General features: G+C 34.1%; 1 protein-coding gene across 2 annotated transcripts in view; it reads left to right on the forward strand.

Annotated features, from left to right (window-relative positions):
- The window catches only part of LOC117332490 (beta-adrenergic receptor kinase 2-like), a 125,428-nt gene that overhangs the window by 78,797 nt on the left and 21,399 nt on the right, over window positions 1–25,232 (forward strand). For both annotated transcript variants that reach the window (XM_033891418.1, XM_033891419.1), the window contains exons 4-8: window positions 242–343; window positions 8,477–8,563; window positions 14,985–15,046; window positions 16,659–16,710; window positions 23,136–23,227. In XM_033891418.1, the coding sequence (XP_033747309.1) occupies window positions 242–343; window positions 8,477–8,563; window positions 14,985–15,046; window positions 16,659–16,710; window positions 23,136–23,227 (395 nt within the window). The remainder of the gene's footprint in view (window positions 1–241; window positions 344–8,476; window positions 8,564–14,984; window positions 15,047–16,658; window positions 16,711–23,135; window positions 23,228–25,232) is intronic.

Consider the following 25,232-nt stretch of genomic DNA (forward strand, 5'->3'; position numbering starts at 1 on the left):
CAGACTGTTGACAAATTAAACGGCACTAGAACAACCAGTCCGCTAGCGCCAGCCCATATGAACTATAATGTGGATAACCCTGATAAATTTGTAATATCTCTTTCTCTGGCTCTGCTCTTCACTCCCCTAGTAAAACTTGATTTACAACACTAGAATCATGATATATTGCTACAAGTTAAAACTTCAGTAAAAATGTCTTAATTTTTATTCACAACCATCTTTGCTGTTTTTGTCTTTTCAGATTAAACGGTTTGAGAAATTAGAATCTGATGAAGAAAGGATAAAATTAGGAAAAGACATTTACGACCAATTTATTATGAAGGAATTGTTATCGCAATCACATGTGAGTATTAAGAATCTTATTGTTGTTACCTTTCATGTGACAGGTATAACATGTGACTGGTATATAACATGTGACATGTATGTAACATGTGACAGGTATATAACATGTGACTGGTATATTTATAACATATAACATGTGACATGTATATAACATGTGACAGGTATATAACATGTGACAGATATATAACATGTGACAGGTATATAACATGTGACAGGTGTATAACATTTGACAGGTATATAACATGTGACAGGTATGTAACATGTGACTGGTATATAACATGTGACAGGTATGTAACATGTGACTGGTATATAACATGTGACAGGTATATAACATGTGACTGGTATATAACATGTGACATGTATATAACATGTGACAGGTATATAACATGTGACAGGTATAACATGTTACAGGTATATAACATGTGACTGGTATATAACATGTGACAGGTATATAACATGTGACAGGTATGTAACATGTGACATGTATATAACATGTGACAGGTATATAACATGTGACAGGTATGTAACATGTGACATGTATATAACATGTGACAGGTATAACATGTGACTGGTATATAACATGTGACATGTATATAACATGTGACAGGTATATAACATGTGACTGGTATATAACATGTGACAGGTATATAACATGTGACAGGTATGTAACATGTGACATGTATATAACATGTGACAGATATATAACATGTGACAGGTATATAACATGTGACAGGTATATAACATGTGACAGGTATAACATGTGACTGGTATATAACATGTGACATGTATATAACATGTGACAGGTATATAACATGTGACAGGTATATAACATGTGACTGGTATATAACGTGTGACAGGTATATAACATGTGACTGGTATATAACATGTGACAGGTGTATAAAATGTGACATGTGACAGGTGTATAACATGTGACAGGTATATAACATGTGAGTGGTATATAACATGTGACAGGTATATAACATGTGACAGGTATATAACATGGGACAGGTATATAACATGTGACAGGTATATAACATGGGACAGGTATATAACATGTGACATGTGACAGGTGTATAACATGTGAGTGGTATATAACATGTGACAGGTATATAACATGGGACAGGTATATAACATGTGACAGGTATATAACATGTGACAGGTATATAACATGTGACATGTGACAGGTGTATAACATGTGACAGCTATATATAACATGTGACAGGTATATAACATGTGACAGGTATATAACATGGGACAGGTATATAACATGTGACATGTGACAGGTGTATAACATGTGACAGGTATATAACATGTGACATGTATATACCATGTGACAGATATATAACATGTGACAGGTATATAACATGTGACAGGTATATAACATGTGACAGGTATATAACATGGGACAGGTATATAACATGTGACATGTGACAGGTGTATAACATGTGACAGGTATATAACATGTGACATGTATATACCATGTGACAGATATATAACATGTGACAGATATATAACATGTGACAGGTATATAACATGTGACAGGTATATAACATGTGACAGGTATAACATGTTACAGGTATAACATGTGACAGGTATAACATGTGACAGGTATATAACATGTGACAGGTATAACATGTGACTGGTATGTAACATGTGACAGGTGTATAACATGTGACAGGTATGTAACATGTGACTGGTATATAACATGTGACAGGTATGTAACATGTGACTGGTATATAACATGTGACAGGTATATAACATGTGACTGGTATATAACATGTGACATGTATATAACATGTGACAGGTATATAACATGTGACAGGTATAACATGTTACAGGTATATAACATGTGACTGGTATATAACATGTGACAGGTATATAACATGTGACAGGTATGTAACATGTGACATGTATATAACATGTGACAGGTATATAACATGTGACAGGTATATAACATGTGACAGATATATAACATGTGACAGGTATATAACATGTGACAGGTATATAACATGTGACAGGTATAACATGTGACTGGTATATAACATGTGACATGTATATAACATGTGACAGGTATATAACATGTGACAGGTATATAACATGTGACTGGTATATAACGTGTGACAGGTATATAACATGTGACTGGTATATAACATGTGACAGGTGTATAAAATGTGACATGTGACAGGTGTATAACATGTGACAGGTATATAACATGTGAGTGGTATATAACATGTGACAGGTATATAACATGTGACAGGTATATAACATGGGACAGGTATATAACATGTGACAGGTATATAACATGGGACAGGTATATAACATGTGACATGTGACAGGTGTATAACATGTGAGTGGTATATAACATGTGACAGGTATATAACATGGGACAGGTATATAACATGTGACAGGTATATAACATGTGACAGGTATATAACATGTGACATGTGACAGGTGTATAACATGTGACAGCTATATATAACATGTGACAGGTATATAACATGTGACAGGTATATAACATGGGACAGGTATATAACATGTGACATGTGACAGGTGTATAACATGTGACAGGTATATAACATGTGACATGTATATACCATGTGACAGATATATAACATGTGACAGGTATATAACATGTGACAGGTATATAACATGTGACAGGTATATAACATGGGACAGGTATATAACATGTGACATGTGACAGGTGTATAACATGTGACAGGTATATAACATGTGACATGTATATACCATGTGACAGATATATAACATGTGACAGATATATAACATGTGACAGGTATATAACATGTGACAGGTATATAACATGTGACAGGTATAACATGTTACAGGTATAACATGTGACAGGTATAACATGTGACAGGTATATAACATGTGACAGGTATAACATGTGACTGGTATGTAACATGTGACAGGTGTATAACATGTGACAGGTATAACATGTGACAGATATATAACATGTGACTGGTATGTAACATGTGACAGATATATAACATGTGACTGGTATGTAACATGTGACTGGTATATAACATGTGACAGGTATATAACATGTGACAGGTATGTAACATGTGACAGGTGTATAACATGTGACAGGTATATAACATGTGACAGGTGTATAACATGTGACAGGTATATAACATGGGACAGGTATATAACATGTGACTGATATATAACATGTGACAGGTATGTAACATGTGACAGGTATATAACATGTGACTGGTATGTAACATGTGACAGATATATAACATGTGACTGGTATGTAACATGTGACAGATATATAACATGTGACAGGTATGTAACATGTGACAGGTATGTAACATGTGACAGGTATGTAACATGTGACAGGTATGTAACATGTGACAGGTATATAACATGTGACAGATATGTAACATGTGACAGGTATGTAACATGTGACAGGTATATAACATGTGACTGGTATAAAACATGTGACAGATATATAACATGTGACAGGTATATAACATGTGACATGTGACAGGTGTATAACATGTGACAGGTATATAACATGTGACATGTATATACCATGTGACTGGTATATAACATGTGACATATATATAACATGTGACTGGTATATAACATGTGACAGGTATATAACATGTGACTGGTATATAACATGTGACAGGTATAACATGTTACAGGTATAACATGTGACTGGTATATAACATGTGACAGGTATATAACATGTGACAGGTATGTAACATGTGACAGGTATGTAACATGTGACATGTATATAACATGTGACAGGTATGTAACATGTGACATGTATATAACATGTGACAGGTGTATAACATGTGACTGGTATATAACATGTGACATATATATAACATGTGACTGGTATATAACATGTGACAGGTATATAACATGTGACTGGTATATAACATGTGACATGTATATAACATGTGACAGGTATATAACATGTGACAGGTATAACATGTTACAGGTATAACATGTGACTGGTATATAACATGTGACAGGTATGTAACATGTGACAGGTGTATAACATGTGACAGGTATGTAACATGTGACTGGTATATATCATGTGACATGTATATAACATGTGACAGGTATATAACATGTGACAGGTATGTAACATGTGACATGTATATAACATGTGACAGGTATATAACATGTGACAGGTATATAACATGTGACAGATATATAACATGTGACAGGTATATAACATGTGACAGGTATATAACATGTGACAGGTATGTAACATGTGACAGGTATGTAACATGTGACATGTATATAACATGTGACAGGTATGTAACATGTGACATGTATATAACATGTGACAGGTGTATAACATGTGACTGGTATATAACATGTGACATATATATAACATGTGACTGGTATATAACATGTGACAGGTATATAACATGTGACTGGTATATAACATGTGACATGTATATAACATGTGACAGGTATATAACATGTGACAGGTATAACATGTTACAGGTATAACATGTGACTGGTATATAACATGTGACAGGTATGTAACATGTGACAGGTGTATAACATGTGACAGGTATGTAACATGTGACTGGTATATATCATGTGACATGTATATAACATGTGACAGGTATATAACATGTGACAGGTATGTAACATGTGACATGTATATAACATGTGACAGGTATATAACATGTGACAGGTATATAACATGTGACAGATATATAACATGTGACAGGTATATAACATGTGACAGGTATATAACATGTGACAGGTATAACATGTGACTGGTATATAACATGTGACATGTATATAACATGTGACAGGTATATAACATGTGACAGGTATATAACATGTGACTGGTATATAACGTGTGACAGGTATATAACATGTGACAGATATATAACATGTGACTGGTATATAACATGTGACAGATATATAACATGTGACAGATATATAACATGTGACAGGTATGTAACATGTGACAGGTATATAACATGTGACTGGTATATAACATGTGACAGGTGTATAAAATGTGACATGTGACAGGTGTATAACATGTGACAGGTATATAACATGTGAGTGGTATATAACATGTGACAGGTATATAACATGTGACAGGTATATAACATGGGACAGGTATATAACATGTGACATGTGACAGGTGTATAACATGTGAGTGGTATATAACATGTGACAGGTATATAACATGTGACAGGTATATAACATGGGACAGGTATATAACATGTGACATGTGACAGGTGTATAACATGTGACAGGTATATAACATGTGACATGTATATACCATGTGACAGATATATAACATGTGACAGATATATAACATGTGACAGGTATATAACATGTGACAGGTATATAACATGTGACAGGTATATAACATGTGACATGTGACAGGTGTATAACATGTGACAGGTATATAACATGTGACAGATATATAACATGTGACAGGTATAACATGTTACAGGTATAACATGTGACAGGTATAACATGTGACTGGTATGTAACATGTGACTGGTATGTAACATGTGACTGGTATATAACATGTGACAGGTATATAACATGTGACAGGTATGTAACATGTGACAGGTGTATAACATGTGACAGGTATATAACATGTGACAGGTGTATAACATGTGACAGGTATATAACATGGGACAGGTATATAACATGTGACTGATATATAACATGTGACAGGTATGTAACATGTGACAGGTATATAACATGTGACTGGTATGTAACATGTGACAGATATATAACATGTGACTGGTATGTAACATGTGACAGATATATAACATGTGACAGGTATGTAACATGTGACAGGTATATAACATGTGACAGATATATAACATGTGACAGGTATATAACATGTGACAGATATATAACATGTGACAGGTGTATAACATGTGACTGGTATATAACATGTGACAGATATATAACATGTGACAGGTATGTAACATGTGACAGGTATGTAACATGTGACAGGTATGTAACATGTGACTGGTATATAACATATGACAGGTATATAACATGTGACAGGTATGTAACATGTGACAGGTATATAACATGTGACAGGTATATAACATGTGACAGGTATGTAACATGTGACAGGTATATATCATGTGACAGGTATATATCATGTGACAGGTATGTAACATGTGACAGGTATATATCATGTGACAGGTATATATCATGTGACAGGTATGTAACATGTGACTGGTATATATCATGTGACAGGTATATAACATGTTATAGGTATATAACATGTGACAGGTATATAACATGTGACAGGTATATAACATGTGACAGATATATAACATGTGACAGGTGTATAACATGTGACTGGTATATAACATGTGACAGGTATATAACATGTGACAGGTATATAACATGTGACAGGTGTATAAAATGTGACTGGTGTATTACATGTGACAGATATGTAACATGTGACTGGTATATATCATGTGACAGGTATGTAACATGTGACTGGTATATAACATGTGACAGATATATAACATGTGACATATATATAACATGTGAGTGGTATATAACATGTGACAGGTGTATAAAATGTGACTGGTATATAACATGTGACAGATATATAACATGTGACAGGTTTATAACATGTGACTGGTATATAACATGTGACAGGTATGTAACATGTGACAGGTATGTAACATGTGACAGGTATGTAACATGTGACAGATATATAACATGTGACAGGTGTATAACATGTGACAGGTATGTAACATGTGACAGATATATAACATGTGACAGGTGTATATATAACATATGACATGTGTATGTTTCAAAATCTTGACACCCAAATCTGCACAATGCTTGTTGTCGGTTGAAAAGTCAATTCACTCTATTGATTCTGTGACCTACATGACAGCACATGTAGGTGTTCCGAGGAGCCAGACAGACACATACATTGTGATTCCTTGACTAAGTTTGGCAGGCTAGTGCTGTATATATATGTGTAACATGGTGTTTAAATGGCAAAACAAAATGATGAGGTAATGATTTGCTAACCTCTTACATGTCTGACCAAGTAAGAACTCCATCTGCAGCCCCCTACCCAATAATACCTAATATCTAGTAATAAAGTGTATCTCCCACCCAGCGACCCACAAATGTAACCATCATTAGTTGATATATAGAATGTATAAACTATACATTAGCTTTTCTCTGTGATATGCCGTTAGATCTGTATGAAATTACCCACGTTGCATAGCATTTTGTAACTGATCAGAAGCCGTTGAATGGCTAAACAGCCAAAATGGCTAAAAAACTCCTTTTAAAATTGTATTTTTCCTCAGAAAGTACTGCATCTGTCTTTCTTTAAATTTTAAATCCATTTGTAGGATTCCCTTGCGCCTTATTTGTGCATATTCAGTTTTGAGACCAGTTCTAATACAAAGAACAAAATAGCTGATAGACAGCCATCTTGGAATGTGACAGTTGATATTTGTTCTTGTATCTCCGAAAGTATTTCAAAGATTTTGTTTTCTGAAATTTCATATGCATAACCGATAATACCTGGATCCTAATTTAGATGTTTGGTTTTGAAACTGACAAACACTGAACTCACCTAGGCGGCCAGGGTTTGATTCCCTGATCGGACGTGAAAATGTATGGGGTCACCTGCCCGACCACGTAGGTTTTCCCCGAGTACTCCCATTTCCTCCCACAGTAAGATTCATCGGGCGCTTCCATCTGGGCCAACAAGCGTGATTAATATAAGTTGATATAACTTATTTCGCAATTGTTGTAAAATAAATAAAGTTTATATTTACAAACACTGAACGGCTGACAAATGCCCCTTCTTGGATTTAATAATTTTTTATCATCTTTACTTCTCACTTCATTCTCAATGACTCTTTCCGAAATATCATTTTCATTTTGCTTTTTGTCCCTTTTTAGTGTGCATGTTCATTTCATTTTAGCTATACAACATCACAATAAAAGAATGAATCATTCATGAAGAGAAAAGAAGAAAAAATATTCATATTCATATAGAACCTAGAGTAACAATTATGCAATGGTGGGCACCGTACCAAGATCCATCTTTGTACATTGGGGGTAGATAAACATGCAGTTGACATCATTCAAGGTCAATATCTGTTTATTTCAGACCTATTCGAAAGCAGCTGTGGACCATGTACAAGAGGCACTAACAGCTGCACAAAGAACTAAAAGTCTATCATCAAATATTTTTGAGGTATGTGTAATGCAGTACTCAAAACAACCCTAAAGGCCATTGACCTCTGAATGACAACAACCTGTCTATATATACCAACTGTTTTTGATTTCAAGGCTGCACAAAGCCCTGTATTATTTTCATTTAAGGCAGCTTGTCTATAAAGCCCACTTTTCTCTGCTTCCTGGAGTGGCCTTTACAGACAGGGTGGACAATGGCTCAGTGGTTAGTGTGTTTAGTCACACCTTCTTTAAGATCCTTTGGGTTGGATGAATTTTTTGCATTGTCATTAATTCATTTTCTGGTGACATTTCTGTCAGTGCAGTGATAATAAATAAATTTCAAATGTACTGGGTACAATTGTGCTTTTGAACCACTTTGATCAATATAATTTGTATGTATATTAACTCTGTCCAAATATCCTGGGTTTTTTTGTCTGATCTCTGCTTAATTTGGACACCATCACAGAAATACCTAGAAAATGAGAGGGGGGGGGGGGGGGGGGGGGGGGGTGTGTGAAGCTGGGAGTTTATAGATGTCCTGTGGTTTGATGTCCCACCTGATGGTGTTATGTAAACATTTCAGTACAGCAATGGAGTGTCATTTATCACCTGGCTGACAACCACTCACCAACTGTAAGGTTTATTATAGATAAGACAACTGAGGGAGTATGGTGTGTTTATAACACAGATCCACACTCTGTCCAGAGTGGTAGAAGTTCTTTAATTAACTGTTTAGGTTTCATCTTCAATAACAGCTTGAGTCTCAAAGATATATTAAAAGCATGCTGTGTCAGAGAATTTCTGCGATCATAATGGAATTGGTTTTGAAACATGAAAGAGTACTTTTCATTTAGAAAGTGTCATTACTCATCTACCCAGCCAAATTTTACATATTGTGTGATAGAGTAGACTGTCTTAATGCATAGAGGTACAAATTAAAGGAAATGAATTTAAAATGTGAAAATCATCCAGAGTTTACATGTTGAATGGAGAAATTGTCCATAAGCTAAATGGTTTACTTGTTAAAATTGGATCATTTTAACCCATGAACATTAATTTATTGCATACCATGAAAAATACACATTAACTGATTTTTCAATAAAAAACATGTTATCTAAAGTGAATAATTCAATAAAAAAATACATGTTTTCTAATTTAATGTAATTGTCCAATCAAATGTATATGTTATCTGATTGTCTAATCAAAATACACCTTATCTGATTGTCCAATCAAAATACACCTTATCTTATTGTCCTGTCAAATTCCACATCTGAAATCAGAATTTAAACCAGTCTACAACAAACTTTTTACTATTTTTGCCGTATCATTTTTTAGCAGGTACATTCAACACTAATCAAACCGGTAAAATATACACTTGTAATATGGTATACACCTGTAATCAGACAGGTACAATATACACCTGTAATCAGACAGGTACAATATACACCTGTCATCAGACAGGTACAATAAACACCTGTAATCAGACAGGTACAATATACACCTGTCATCAGACAGGTACAATATACACCTGTAATACAATATACACCTGTAATACAACATACACCTGTAATACAACAAACTTTTTACTATTTTTGCCGTATCATTTTTTAGCAGGTACATTCAACACTAATCAAACCGGTAAAATATACACTTGTAATATGGTATACACCTGTAATCAGACAGGTACAATATACACCTGTAATCAGACAGGTACAATATACACCTGTCATCAGACAGGTACAATAAACACCTGTAATCAGACAGGTACAATATACACCTGTCATCAGACAGGTACAATATACACCTGTAATCAGACAGGTACAATATACACCTGTCATCAGACAGGTACAATATACACCTGTAATACAATATACACCTGTAATACAATATACACCTGTAATACAACATACACCTGTAATACAATATACACAATATACACAATATACACCTGTAATACAACATACACCTGCAATACAATATACACCTGCAATACAATATACACCTGTAATACAATATACACCTGTAATCAGACAGGTACAATATACACCTGCCATCAGACAGGTACAATATACATGTACATTCAACACTTGTTATCAAAATCAGGTCAATAAACACTTTTTGTACATGTATATATCAGTAATGTCCACATGAAGCCTTTTGCTAATGATTCAAACATCCATTATTATACAACAATTTGTTTGAGATTTTCAGAGAAGTTTTTAATGTCAAATAAGACTAGATCTTAGTAACATTTAAACATTTGAATAGATTTAGATTTAATTTGATTTCTTTAGCAACAAATGGGAAACAATAAATTGATAATAGCTCCTACTGGCTGTTATAAAACCATAGGAGGACACTATATATAGTACAATGCCCCCGGGGTAAAGTATGAGGTTGGTGTCCCCAAACCTTTCCATATCCAAATGGAGATCGCAACCCGGTCTGAGTGAGGTGAAAAGGGAGTGAGTTACCCACTTCTCCACCCGACCTGATTTGACTGACACAGCTAGATTGTGAAAAAAATATTACCTAAACCTAATAAAACAGTGTTATAAACAATCACCTCGGAACTTCTGAAATGTTTAAATGTGTGATGTGTCAAATTCAGTTCATGGGAAAAACACTTTGTAAGAAAGTTGATCAATTTGTGTGTAAATTTAGATATTTTGACAGTAATGGGTAAATATGTATATTTAAATATGGATTACTTACCGTTTTTATCATATTAAAAACACTGCTTTCATTCTGAAAGCTTGTAAATTGAATTATATATATTCAGAAAAAGATTATTTATTGAGAATTTGCCAGTTATAATTAATTATAACATACAGGTTTATATATGGTTTTGATCAAGGCACATAAAACTATTAAACACTGCACACACCTTCTTAAATCTTTTTCTACTAATGGGTATGATTAAATTCCCTAGGCATGAAATAATCATTACAGCTGTTTAATAACATTCACTTTATATCACATGTGGAATAAACTCTAAATGCCTTTTGATTGGTTGATTTGGTGACCCTTGACCAGACTATTTTCTAATTACATGGTTCAATACGATTTGATTGGCTGACACTTGAAGGCCTGTTTTATGAGGTCCTGGAAATGATAATGCACAAGAAGTAGTTTGCAGTTGTTTTTGTCATATTTTTGAAAATATATTAAGATTTCTATCAATTATTTGAAAATATATTAAGATTTCTATCAATTTTTTGAAAATATATTAAGATTTCTATCAATTTATTGCTTTGAAACAAATCATTGCAGCACACCTGATAATGTGTAAAATACACCCGTTATTGACACAATACAGATCAATTCATGTCGCAAATAGCTTTTCTATTGTGGTAGAAACAGGTCACACACACTCATGGTTGTTTAAAAAAAAAATCGAGATTTTCAGGAAGTATTGCGTATTGATGACCTGCTGGGCAGGACTGTCATCTGTCCACATCTCACCTGGAGATTTTACAAAATACATGTATATCCTGTTTTAGAGGTAATTATATCATTGGCATGAAAGCCTTATTTATAGTGTCAAGTTAAAAAAAAGGTTAAAAGCATATAGATTTGTGATTGCAAATGTTAAAACCATGTTATATCTCATAGATATGATTATGTAATAGCATATATTCTTATTGAATTGAGGGGCCACGGTGGCCGAGTCGTTAAGGTGTTCCAACACTGGCTCTCCACCTTTGGGTCGCGAGTGCGAATCCCATGTGGGGCAGTTGCTCAGTACTGACCATAGGCCGGGGTTTTTTCTCTGGGTACTCTGGCTTTCGTCCACCTTCAAAACCTGGCACGTCCTTGAATGACCCTGGCTGTTAATAGGACTTTAAACAAAATAAACCAATCACATTATAATGTAGAAAAGCTTATAAATAATGTGAAAATGAAATGGGACTGTGTAGAAGTATGTAATTACACAAACGTAAACATACAGTGAAACCTGTCTAATCCGACACCTGACTTTTCCGACATCCTGTCAAATCCGACACTGTACCGTATTTCTGTGATGCCAAGTGTAGTCAACAACAAATACCTGACTTTTGTGACACCCTGTCTAATCTGACCAAAAGTGTCACTCCCACATGGTGTCGGATTAGACAGGTTTCACTGTATAAGGGAGAAAATAGGGTGAAATAACACATAAGTCAACAAGTTTCTAACCCAAGACGAGACTTGATTGTGGGGTCAAAAGGGGTCAGTGAGTTCAATAACTAAAAATAAATTTCTTTTCTAAATTTGCTATTTATTTTTGTCTGAACTTAGCTGAAATGAAGGGTCTAAGTGACTAATCTTTAAGAAGAGTTACACTTATTGATTTGTCTACTGAAATAGATTATTATTCTTGGAATCAAATTACTAAAATATCAATTGAAATTTACATGAAATGTTTTTGCCTACTGTCAGAAAATATTTTAGCTATACTAAATGTGAACAAATTGATTTAGATACATTGAATGTTGTCTCACTTGATCAATTTGTGAGTATTTAAAAAAAAAATCATAACACTTCCATCTTTACTTTCAATTTAATTGTCATGATTTTCCTCAAGGATTTCCATTAACATCACTGTAAACAAACAAAAACAAAAAAGACCACTAAAAATTGGATATATAGAGGTTACACAACGAGTGGTTGTTGGATATGGAATTTATTTCACACGAGTAAGTTATTTTTAAAAGTTACAAAAGACACGAGCTTTAGCGAATGTCTTTTGTAACTTTAAAGAAATAACTTACTCGTGTGAAATAAATTTCATATCCAAAAAATCATGAGTCGTGTGACCTGTTTCTACCACAATTATATCGGCTTGAATCAAAGGAAAACGTGGCCCAGTCTTATTTGGCATATCCAAATAAGGTGTACAGATGACGGCGGGGAACCGGTGATGTGACATCATTCAATTATTGATGAAGTCAATTACAATTGCAGCTCGGGTCAAAGTTCGAATTCTTGACCAATCAAAAGACCGGAAGGTCAATATAGCATATATACATCCAACAGTCGGCACATTTATACAATGGCTTGAGAGTGGAATAACACAGGGTATTGTGGTAGAAAGTGATATTAATGTAAAAATGCAAAACTGGACATTGGATACAGTGTTAATGAATGTAGAAATGCAAAAAGTTAATTTTTTTGTAGGTTTATTTATAACTTTACATATTTTCCTATTTATACTGACTTTCATACATTTGCGTGCGTTAGTTGTATATTGACAATAGGTAGTGTTACAATTGCACAAACAAAAATTGATTTTTTTTCTCCATCAGTTATGATTATCATGTTAGCTACTGTAGTATTCATGAGTTCATTTTTAGACCAAACAAATCCAGTAATAGCTAAAAGGTATGTTTTAATTTCCTATAGATGCTATTAACTGAAACTATCAAAATCATCAATTATTTATGCTCATAATTAATGAAAAATGTTTTGCCGGCTGGTGACAAATTATAGAAGAGTTGTTTCCCCTACCTAAGGGAATTGTTTAGAATAAATTAACAAGTTGTGTGATTTACCTCCCCTTTCAGTAATAATTGCAATATCCCCAGGGTGGTACTTAGAAAATATAGGGTAGTACATGTACTGTTTATGCTTGATCAGCTAGTGATTTTAGTGTACGTCATGGTTGAATGTGAAATAGTTCAAAATGCTTTGAAAGGTTTTCTTTGTGTAGGTTTGTTAGATGTAGCTACTGGAAATTTGTTTCTCGTGAAATGTTTTTGGGATGAATGATTACCAAATGGTGCAATTCGTGTGTCAGTAATTTAAAAATAAAAATATATGACATGTTACTGGCTACAAACATCTATTTTCGATGAAACATCTTTAGATTGACACATTTGAATTAATGTGTGATGCAAAAAACTTATGTGACATGACGTCAGATTGGAGCTACATCAGAAGATCTTAGCTACTCACCACAGTGGTCTAAAAATAAACATTTTGTACGAAAATTAATTACACGACATCAAACCACAGTGGTCTAAAACTATACATTTTGTACAAAGGTTTAAATATATCAAACTTAATGTAGCTGTTGAAAATCATTTTCTATTAAAAGTGCAAAAGGATTGGATATGTTTTAGTCATTATAATCTGAAATTTGCGTAGAAATAAAATGTCTCGTATAATATTACGTATAAACATGTAACTATACTTCAGTAGTGAAGCACTTATACATAGTATAATGGCCGTTCTACCTAGGTAATCCAATCACTAAGTGGTCAGACAAAATGTTACCCCTCTGTCCATTCATCACTTTGGTTAAAAATTCTTTAAGGTTCATCATGAGATCATGAAGAGGATGCTAATGAATATTTTGCGTGAAAGTTCTCTTGCGTTCATTCATGAAATTGCATTTTGATTAAATTACCTCATATATATAACATTAAATTTGACATTGATTTTGTTTTAATTTTCAGCCCTACATAGAAGAAATATGTAATTCCTTAAGATATCATATATTTGAGAAGTTTTTAGAAAGGTAAGTACAGGTTTAGGTCAACGTTGGGGTCAAAAAGTTCTTCATTTTCCAAGTGAATGAATTGCAGACTTTGACATAACTAGGTTGACAAAGTGGAAAGGAAAAAACCTATCAATATCAGGCATTCACTGCCAAAGTCGCAATGGTTCTTTTACTGAAAATGTCAAAGGTCGCAATCACTAGAAATAGAACTATCCAGAAAAATTTGTGAAAGATAATTATTTTGATATAAATTAAAATCACTGAAATCAGTTAAAATTCATATTCTTTATCTAGCTCTAGCTGTACTATCTTTAAATTTTTTTTAATTGCTTCAAATACATTCCAAGTATCTAGAACTTTCAAGTAACAATTTCCAACTGCAATAGCAGTCCTAATTCAATATTTATGAATCGGTAGAAATTATTTCTCAGTATTTATTCTTCCACCGAGATATGGCCCTCGTGGTATAATCCTTTATCTTGTTTGTTGATATGTTCATCCATCCATCCATCTGTCTGTCAAAATTGGCTAGACTTGTTGTGTTATGGTCAGTTTCACAGAGAGTAATTGTTTGGTAACATACTGATGTCTGGCTATGAGGCTTGGTTTGATATTCAATACCCATATCTTGGAGCAGTAATAGTGAAACAAAAATTTAATTATTTATAAATTCTGACTTTAGACATTTGTGTTCATTTGTACAAGTTTCACAAACATCCTCTTGTTTATAAGGATATGCTGCCAATTGCATCTCACACCTCTTGAGATAGATAGAAGGGGCCGCCATAACTCAGGCAGTTAGAGCGCCGCCACGTAATTCTCAGGTGAAGATCTGAGGTGTGTGGTTCAGCGCTCCCTACCCGTATCAGTTTGAGTTTCTTGGGAAGCTGAGAGACAGGCCGGTCTGTGTTGTCATGGTTGTTTATCCTTAAATGCTGTGAATGGCATGTGACTGGCCTCCTGTATGTTGTTAAGGGAGGTAGTCACCAACTACTACAAGGACCCCGCCTCAAAATGACCCCTGCTGATCACAAGACGATAAACCCAGCAAACAAACTCTTTAGATAGCCTAAATGTCGATGAATTGGTGACCTTGATATTTTGGTATCAAACTGACATTGCTTAAGACTGGTTGTCAGTGATAGCTCAATAAATTGTTATGACACGTTATGCAATACTGCTTATTTGCCCTCCATGTTTTTAGTTTTAAAAGGTTTTAGACTTGTCAAAATATACATGATCTGTACTTCCTCCTTTCTCTGGATTTGATAACATTGTAATATATATATGATACATCTCGTTTAAAGTTTGTACATTTCAACTGTACTAGTTCCCAGCACTTGTAAAATGAGTTAAGTATTGTCCAATATTAGTAAATCTTATATATTATTTAATTTTTTTTTTTTTTTTTTGCACTATTTAAAAAAAATAAACAAACAAAAAATATTTTAAATAATGCATGTAATGCTATTGACAGACCATTACTTAAAACAAGAGATATATACAGTAGTTTTAATTCATTGTATAAATACTTACAGATATGTGTATAATGATTGGAAATAAAACCATTTAGTGAGTATGCAGTTTTGTTGGTTGATATCTTGATCTTGAGCTTTTTTTTCATTTCTAGTGAAAAGTACACAAGATTTTGTCAATGGAAAAACCTAGAACTTAATATACAGGTAAGTGTCAATGTGATATTTAATTTTTTTTTTTTTAATGAACAGTCAATGAAGAATTGCAACTATTTATATATATATGAACTGGTTGATTATATTTTCTGTATTAGCTTAGTGACAGAGACAATGTTACCAGTGTGTGTGTACATGCCACCGACCCAATTTTACATTACTCTTTTCTTGTGATCTCCTCAATCACAACTAGAGACTCTTCATACCATCACTGTGATAATTTGTCATCACCAATGTGAAAGAACAGGGAAAAACACCTTCCTTTTATGCGCCACTTGAGAAATTGAACCCTGGTCTCCAGTATATATATATATATATATACAACTTAGCAACACAAATGACGAAGGAAGACAACTTTTTGACTTGTGCCCTGACTGGGCCTCGAACTCACGATCTACGTCGCCCAATTGCCTAGCCAGAAATACCCGCAGCCTATACTGCTGTGCCACATCGGATAGTGATAATCCCTGGCTCTACCAACTAAGCCAAAGAGGCATGCCCAGTCAGCTGTCTCAAGTGACAGCTATATAAACCAGTTCTTTCTCATATAAACAACAGGTTCCCAGATTACCAACATTCATCTTGCTTGGAAGTTCATAAGGTGTGAGACAGATGATGAAACACATTATGGTTGTGCCTCATTTACTGTTCAGACAATTTTTTTTTTTTCCCAAAAGAAAGAACAAACAAGCAAGCATCTAGACATGGTACAATGATCTCATTCCAGGCGCATATGGATGCTATAAATAGACTCACAGGGAAATCCCCTAAAATGCTTGCCTTCTTTCACCAACGACCATGTAATTACACAAGTGCCTGTCTTGTCTGGATTGTGGTTAGCAGTTTACATTTCAACTTGTTTATTTTAAATGATTAAAGGATAACTTGTTTTAAAAAGAGGGTATACTATATGTCTAGCTCAGAATCGGCCAGGCACCACTACCAGAGGCTTATCACTGTGAAGTCATTCATGTATTGAAATAGAAAATGGTCATGTCTAGATCTGGAAAGTTTTTCTTACCAAATACAATTCTGGCATTTGGAAGTAATTTACCCATGACAGGTTTGCCATAGCTGTCTCATTCAAAAGTACCATCTACAATTCACCCTGAAGAAATGATGTAAACTTAGGGTTGATGATAATGTTGTTTAAGATTTCAAGATTTTCAAGATATCAAACTTTGTTGAAATTCTTTCAGTTGATAAAAGTCAGAGGAAGAAGGATTGATCAACTAAAAGTTAATATTTGATATTCTTGATTATTTGATATTTTGGAACCTTAAACATGTACAACACTGCATTATCATCAAGGGGGCTACAATAGCTAGCTCAGTCAATTAGATGTAATCTCACGTGAAGCTATTCGACACTCACTACCTGTTTCGGTTTGGGTTTCTCTGGAAGCTGAGAAATGGGCCACTCTGTGCTGTTGTGGTTGTATCCTTAAACAAGATGCTTTACATTTATTGCTCTGGATGGCATGCTACAGGGTTTCCGTATGTTGTTCAGTGAATTAGTCACCAACTACTACACGGAGACCCCGCCTCAAAATGACCCTGGTCGTTTACGGGCGATAAACTTAGCAAGTATTATCATTACACGGTAATGTTTGGTGTCCTTATTAAATTGCATTCAACCAAAATTTTTCCTCAAGTTCATAATCAATATAAACTACTGAGTGACGAGTGGATGTCTATCGGATAACTTGACCAGCTTGTTGGTAATCAGTGGATTATGTATCTGTGTACCCTTTGTGTAAAGGTTAGACTCAATGATTAAAACCTCGTCATAAAATCTGTCTAGATCGGTTCATATCTTGCTCTCTGATTCATTTTAATATTATTTCTTGTAACAAAGCCTTAAAGCTTTGCTCAACTAACCTTTAGAAAAACCCTTCTCTTTAACGAGCAGCATATATATGATGTGTATATGGCCTAATACTAACTCTTACAAATATATATATCTCTGTGCAGCTTATTTCCAAAACCCAAGGGAGAGCTGTCGAAATGTCAAAACAAAGTATTGCTGTAGTAATGTTTGATGTATACATGTGCCTGGCGTTGTTACAAAGATCAATAATGTTTGGTGACTGAACCATCAATCATAGAATCAGTATAAACTGTAAACTCTATAAACGATTCTCTTTTTATACCGTTCCTTGTATACTATACCCCGTAGTTGTCTATTTATACCGTTCCTTGTACACTATACCCCGTAGTTGTCTATTTATACCATTCCTTGTATACTATACCCTGTAGTTGTCTATTTATACCGTTCCTTGTATACTATATACCCTGTAGTTGTCTATTTATACCATTCCTTGTATACTATACCCCTAGTTTTCTATTTATACCGTTCCTTGTACACTATACCCTGTAGTTGTTTATACCGTTCCGTGTACACTATACCTTGTTGTTGTCTATTTATACCGTTCCTTGTACACTATACCCTGTAGTTGTCTGTTTATACCGTTCCTTGTACACTATACCCTGTAGTTGTCTGTTTATACCGTTCCTTGTACACTATACCCTGTAGTTGTCTATTTATACCGTTCCTTGTACACTATACCCTGTAGTTATCTATTGATACCGTTCCTTGTATACTATACCCTGTAGTTGTCTATTTATACCGTTCCTTGTATACTATACCCCGTAGTTGTATATTTATACCGTTCCTTGTACACTATACCCCGTAGTTGTCTATTTATACCATTCCTTGTACACTATACCCCGTAGTTGTCTATTTATACCATTCCTTGTACACTATACCCCGTAGTTGTCTATTTATACCATTCCTTGTATACTATACCCCATAGTTGTCTATTTATACCATTCCTTGTACACTATACCCTGTAGTTGGCTATTTATACCGTTCCTTGTATACTATACCCTGTAGTTGTCTATTTATACCGTTCTTGTATACTATACCTTGTAGTTGTCTATTTATACCGTTCCTTGTACACTATACCCTGTAGTTGTCTGTTTATACCGTTCCTTGTATACTATACCCTGTAGTTGTCTATTTATACTATTCCTTGTATACTATACCCCGTAGTTGTCTATTTATACCATTCCTTGTATAATATACCCCGTAGTTGTCTATTTATACCGTTCCTTGTACACTATACCCTGTAGTTGTCTGTTTATACCGTTCCTTGTATACTATACCCTGTAGTTGTCTATTTATACTATTCCTTGTATACTATACCCCGTAGTTGTCTATTTATACCGTTCCTTGTATACTATACCCTGTAGTTGTCTATTTATACCATTCCTTGTACACTATACCCCATAGTTGTCTATTTATACCATTCCTTGTATACTATACCCTGTAGTTGTCTATTTATACCGTTCCTTGTACACTATACCCTGAAGTTGTCTATTTATACCGTTCCTTGTATACTTTACCCTGTAGTTGTCTATTTATACCATTCCTTGTATACTATACCCTGTAGTTGTCTGTTTATACCGTTCCTTGTACACTATACCCTGTAGTTGTATGTTTATACCGTTCCTTGTATACTATACCCTGTAGTTGTCTGTTTATACCATTCCTTGTACACTATACCCAGTAGTTGTCTATTTATACCATTCCTTGTACACTATACCCTGTAGTTGTCTATTTATACCATTCCTTGTACACTATACCCCGTAGTTGTCTATTTATACCGTTCCTTGTATACTATACCCTGTAGTTGTCTATTTATACCGTTCCTTGTATACTATACCCTGTACTTGTCATTTTATACCATTCCTTGTACACTATACCCTGTACTTGTCTATTTATACCATTCCTTGTACACTATACCCTGTACTTGTCTATTTATACCATTCTTGTACACTATACCCTGTAGTTGTCTATTTATACCATTCCTTGTACACTATACCCCATAGTTGTCTATTTATACCATTCCTTGTACACTATACCCTGTACTTGTCTATTTATACCGTTCCTTGTACACTATACCCTGTAGTTGTCTGTTTATACCATTCCTTGTATACTATACCCTGTAGTTGTCTATTTATACCATTCCTTGTACACTATACCCCATAGTTGTCTATTTATACCGTTCCTTGTACACTATACCCTGTAGTTGTCTATTTATACCATTCCTTGTACACTATACCCTGTAGTTGTCTATTTATACCGTTCCTTGTACACTATACCCTGTAGTTGTCTATTTATACCATTCCTTGTACACTATACCATGTAGTTGTCTATTTATACCGTTCCTTGTATACTATACCCCGTAGTTGTCTATTTATACCATTCCTTGTATACTATACCCTGTAGTTGTTTATACCGTTCCTTGTATACTATACCCCATAGTTGTCTATTTATACCATTCCTTGTACACTATACCATGTAGTTGTCTATTTATACCGTTCCTTGTACACTATACCCTGTAGTTGTCTATTTATACCATTCCTTGTATACTATACCCTGTAGTTGTTTATACCGTTCCTTGTACACTATACCATGTAGTTGTCTATTTATACCGTTCCTTGTATACTATACCCCGTAGTTGTCTATTTATACCATTCCTTGTATACTATACCCTGTAGTTGTTTATACCGTTCCTTGTACACTATACCATGTAGTTGTCTATTTATACCGTTCCTTGTACACTATACCCTGTAGCTGTTTATACCATTCCTTGTATACTATACCCTGTAGTTGTTTATACCGTTCCTTGTACACTATACCATGTAGTTGTCTATTTATACCGTTCCTTGTACACTATACCCTGTAGTTGTTTATACCATTCCTTGTATACTATACCCTGTAGTTGTTTATACCATTCCTTGTATACTATACCCTGTAGTTGTTTATACCGTTCCTTGTACACTATACCCTGTAGTTGTATGTTTATACCGTTCCTTGTATACTATACCCTGTAGTTGTTTATACCGTTCCTTGTATACTCTACCCCGTAGTTGTCTATTTATACCATTCCTTGTATATTGTACTATTGTACTATTGTACTATTCCCTGGTGTTGTTAATCATGAATTATTCCTTCTTAAGTGATTTTAAATGTCAAGCTCTTGTCATATTTCAAAAAGGTATTGATTTAAATTTTCCCAGTGGAATTAATTAGGTCTGGTTATATCCTGTTTAGCACTAATATGATACAGCTAGGCTGCTAAACAGATGAGTCTTCCTGTGTTCATAGTGTCTTCAGAAGTTTTCCTGCACAGTTTGATACCAATGCAACTTCATCTTTATATTTAAAAAAAAAAAAAAAACAATAATAATATTATCGGTTTTAAGATGTGTGTTTAAAGTCTAATAGCATAGAGTTATTTATGCAGCATCCCATTGTCTCTCCTGAATCAACAGTTTTCACTTAAAATTAAAACAACTCTTCTGTTTATCAAAGATGCCAGAAGTCAAACCTTCATGGATCTTGGGCGAGTAGTATGTTGTGCACTTTAGGGCTTTTTATGTATGACCTTGATTTTCAAGGTCACATATAGGTCAGTGGTGTTGGAATGACATTGGGTCATAATTGTTGGACCTTATGTATACTGGAATACAAGGATATAAGGTTTCGAATTCAAATAAATGACCTCGCCCTACACTGATATGTATGTGAATGAATGAAGTAGACTTGCATGTAGCATGTTGTGGAAATATAAATAGAGAATCTTACATGAGTTGCTATGTCATATCAGATTTATTAAACGAGTTCAATAACTTGATATGCCAGGAACCTTTAGGAGAGTAGCATATCAATTTAGTGCAGGAGGTTAGTAAATTTCATATGACATTGCCACAAGTGTAAGATTCTATTTATCACAAAATTACTATTTATGATAATATAAACAAAAAACTTACAATTTTCGTTTCTTTATAATACTGGCGAAATCCAGCTCGGATGGGATGTTTCCGTCTACCCAGACGATCATGCGACGTCACATATTTATTATGATGTCACAATAGTGTTGTTGCACATTTGTCTTTCATTATTGATGACATGACAAAAGATATTAACTTGAATTTGACATTGCTGCGTTTCACTTTCCCAGAAGCAAGCTAAATAACAGTTGAAGTACCATAGTCTTATATGACCTCTTGACCTTTTAGTATTTTGGAATTAGTCTTTTCTATAACTGGTAAATCTGTTTGTTTTTTTTTCTCTAAAAATCATTGTTTTCAGTATTTCTACTTCAGACACTTTCACCAATGTGAAAGCTTAGAACTTTAAATAAGGATTGGATCTTGCCTAAACCTATTTCATGGAATCGAGAATTAAGTTGGTTTTTAAACAAATTTAATGAGCTGCAAGCAAGTAGAATGTAAGCTGTTACTTAAGAATAACAGCAAACATTGTGCATAACTGACATTTAAATTGTCTATCGCTCATTTAGTTAAAGAGACCTGTTTAAATAAATTCTGTAACATTTATTGCAGTTAACAATGAACGACTTCAGTGTACATAGGATTATTGGACGAGGTGGCTTCGGAGAAGTGTATGGTTGTAGAAAGGCAGATACAGGCAAAATGTAAGTAGCTCCCAGACAATTAAGGTATTTCATTATCATGAAACATCATTTGTATTTCTAAATCATTCAGGTACTTGTAGTCCTCATCCTGTTTTTATACCCCCGCAACGAAGTTCAAGGGGGGTATACTGGAATCAGGTTGTCCGTCCGTCCGTCCGTCTGTCTGTAGACGCATTTTGTCCAGACAACTCCTCCTAAACCGATGGGCCAATTCCAATGAAACTTCACACAAATATAAATGATCATGTGTAGATATGCATGCCACTTTCTTTTTTTCTTCAAAATTATGGTTGCTATGGCAACTGGTCACTATAAACAGATTTTTCGATAAGAACCATAACTTTATGCTTGTCCGAACAACTCCTCCTAAACCGAAGGGCCGATTTCAATGAAACTTCACACAAATATAGAGGACCATGGGTAGATGTGCATGCCACTTTCTTTTTCTCAAAATTGTGGTTGCTATGGCAACTGGTCACTATAGTACTGGGTTATCTTAGTTAGCCTCTAATTAAGAGTTCCAATTCACCATTGACTCGTGCAGATTGCGGGGCTATTATTCAGCCATCCTGGCAACAGTTCTAGTTTGTATTGGAAATGTTTGGAAGTATTTTACATCCTTATTCTATAGAATTAATCTTTTTAGATGCACATTGATATCTTTGTTGTTTTGTAATTGGATGATATGAGAAGGGTTATTATACATTGTATTATTGTATGACTACAGTGTATGAAGAGTGCAATATTGTCTGTCATATGATGAATGTAATAGTATATGTGAAATACTGTATGTTATGACATCAATAATACTGTTACAAAGTGTAATTGTACAGTATGAGAAGAGTAATACTTCATGAGGAGTTCCATAGTGTCTATAACAGTAGAGTATACATTGTATATCTTACTGTATGATGGGTGTATTGATCATATTATTATAAAATTGGTTGTTGTATATGGTATTTCTATCACTTAAGCTAAAAACATTTCAAAACTTACAAAAGCAAGAGCTTTAGCTCATGTTATTATAATCAATTATTCTTTGTTTTCATGGTAAATACTCAAATGTGATTGGTCGAAAAATTCTTTTCATTCTTCTATGAAAGAAATTCCGAGAATGGCGCAAAAAATGTGACGTCGCAATACGACAATTGACGTTGCGTATTGATTTGAGAAAAAGAATCCCATTTAAAACCAGTAAAATTGTACATAAAACATGTTTTAAATTAGAAAATCATTTTCAAAAATTAATTATAAGCGTTGATGTCAATTTTTTTTTAGTTTCATCGGGGTATGAAACAAATTTTGTTTGCAAACTTCTGTAAGAATCCCCTACGCGGATTCATACAGTTTGCAAACAAAATTTGTTTCATACCCCGATGAAACCCCCCAAAAAATGACATCAATGCTTAAGTAAATTTGGGAAAAAACTAACAAGAGTGAAGGAAAAACCATATACAACAACCACAAGTTTGTGTGACCTGTTTCTACCACAAAAACCATTATGAGGATGAATTGACCTGTTTTGTGTCACGTGTGTTCTTTTCACAATATCAGTTGTGGTGTATAAGGATATGACCTAAATTGAAATGCTGTTAATTAATATGCAAAAATTAAAATATAGGATTTGTATGGTAATATTATAATTTATTACAAATCATAGCAAATAATCAGTAAATATGTTCTTTTCAAAGCAATAAATTGACAGAGGTCTGTATATATTTTCAAGAATATAGCAAAAACAACCACAAACTACTTCGATAATTTTTGTTAGGTTGATTAAACCATGTTTTGACCTTATCAAAAGGCTATAATTGTAAATTATTACATGATGCATGATATATATTGCATGGTGTGATGGGTGTTATTATAAAGGATTACACATTAATGTACTGAACCTGCTTCTCAGTTTGAGAGCATGACATTGCCTAGATCTATAATACTTGACAGGTATGCTTGATGAAACCAAAGACACTCACTGTTTCAGGAATTTCTTGTCCTTTTTGTC

This window comes from Pecten maximus, chromosome 8, assembly GCF_902652985.1.
Source record: "Pecten maximus chromosome 8, xPecMax1.1, whole genome shotgun sequence".
Classification (NCBI taxonomy): Eukaryota; Metazoa; Mollusca; class Bivalvia; order Pectinida; family Pectinidae; genus Pecten; species Pecten maximus.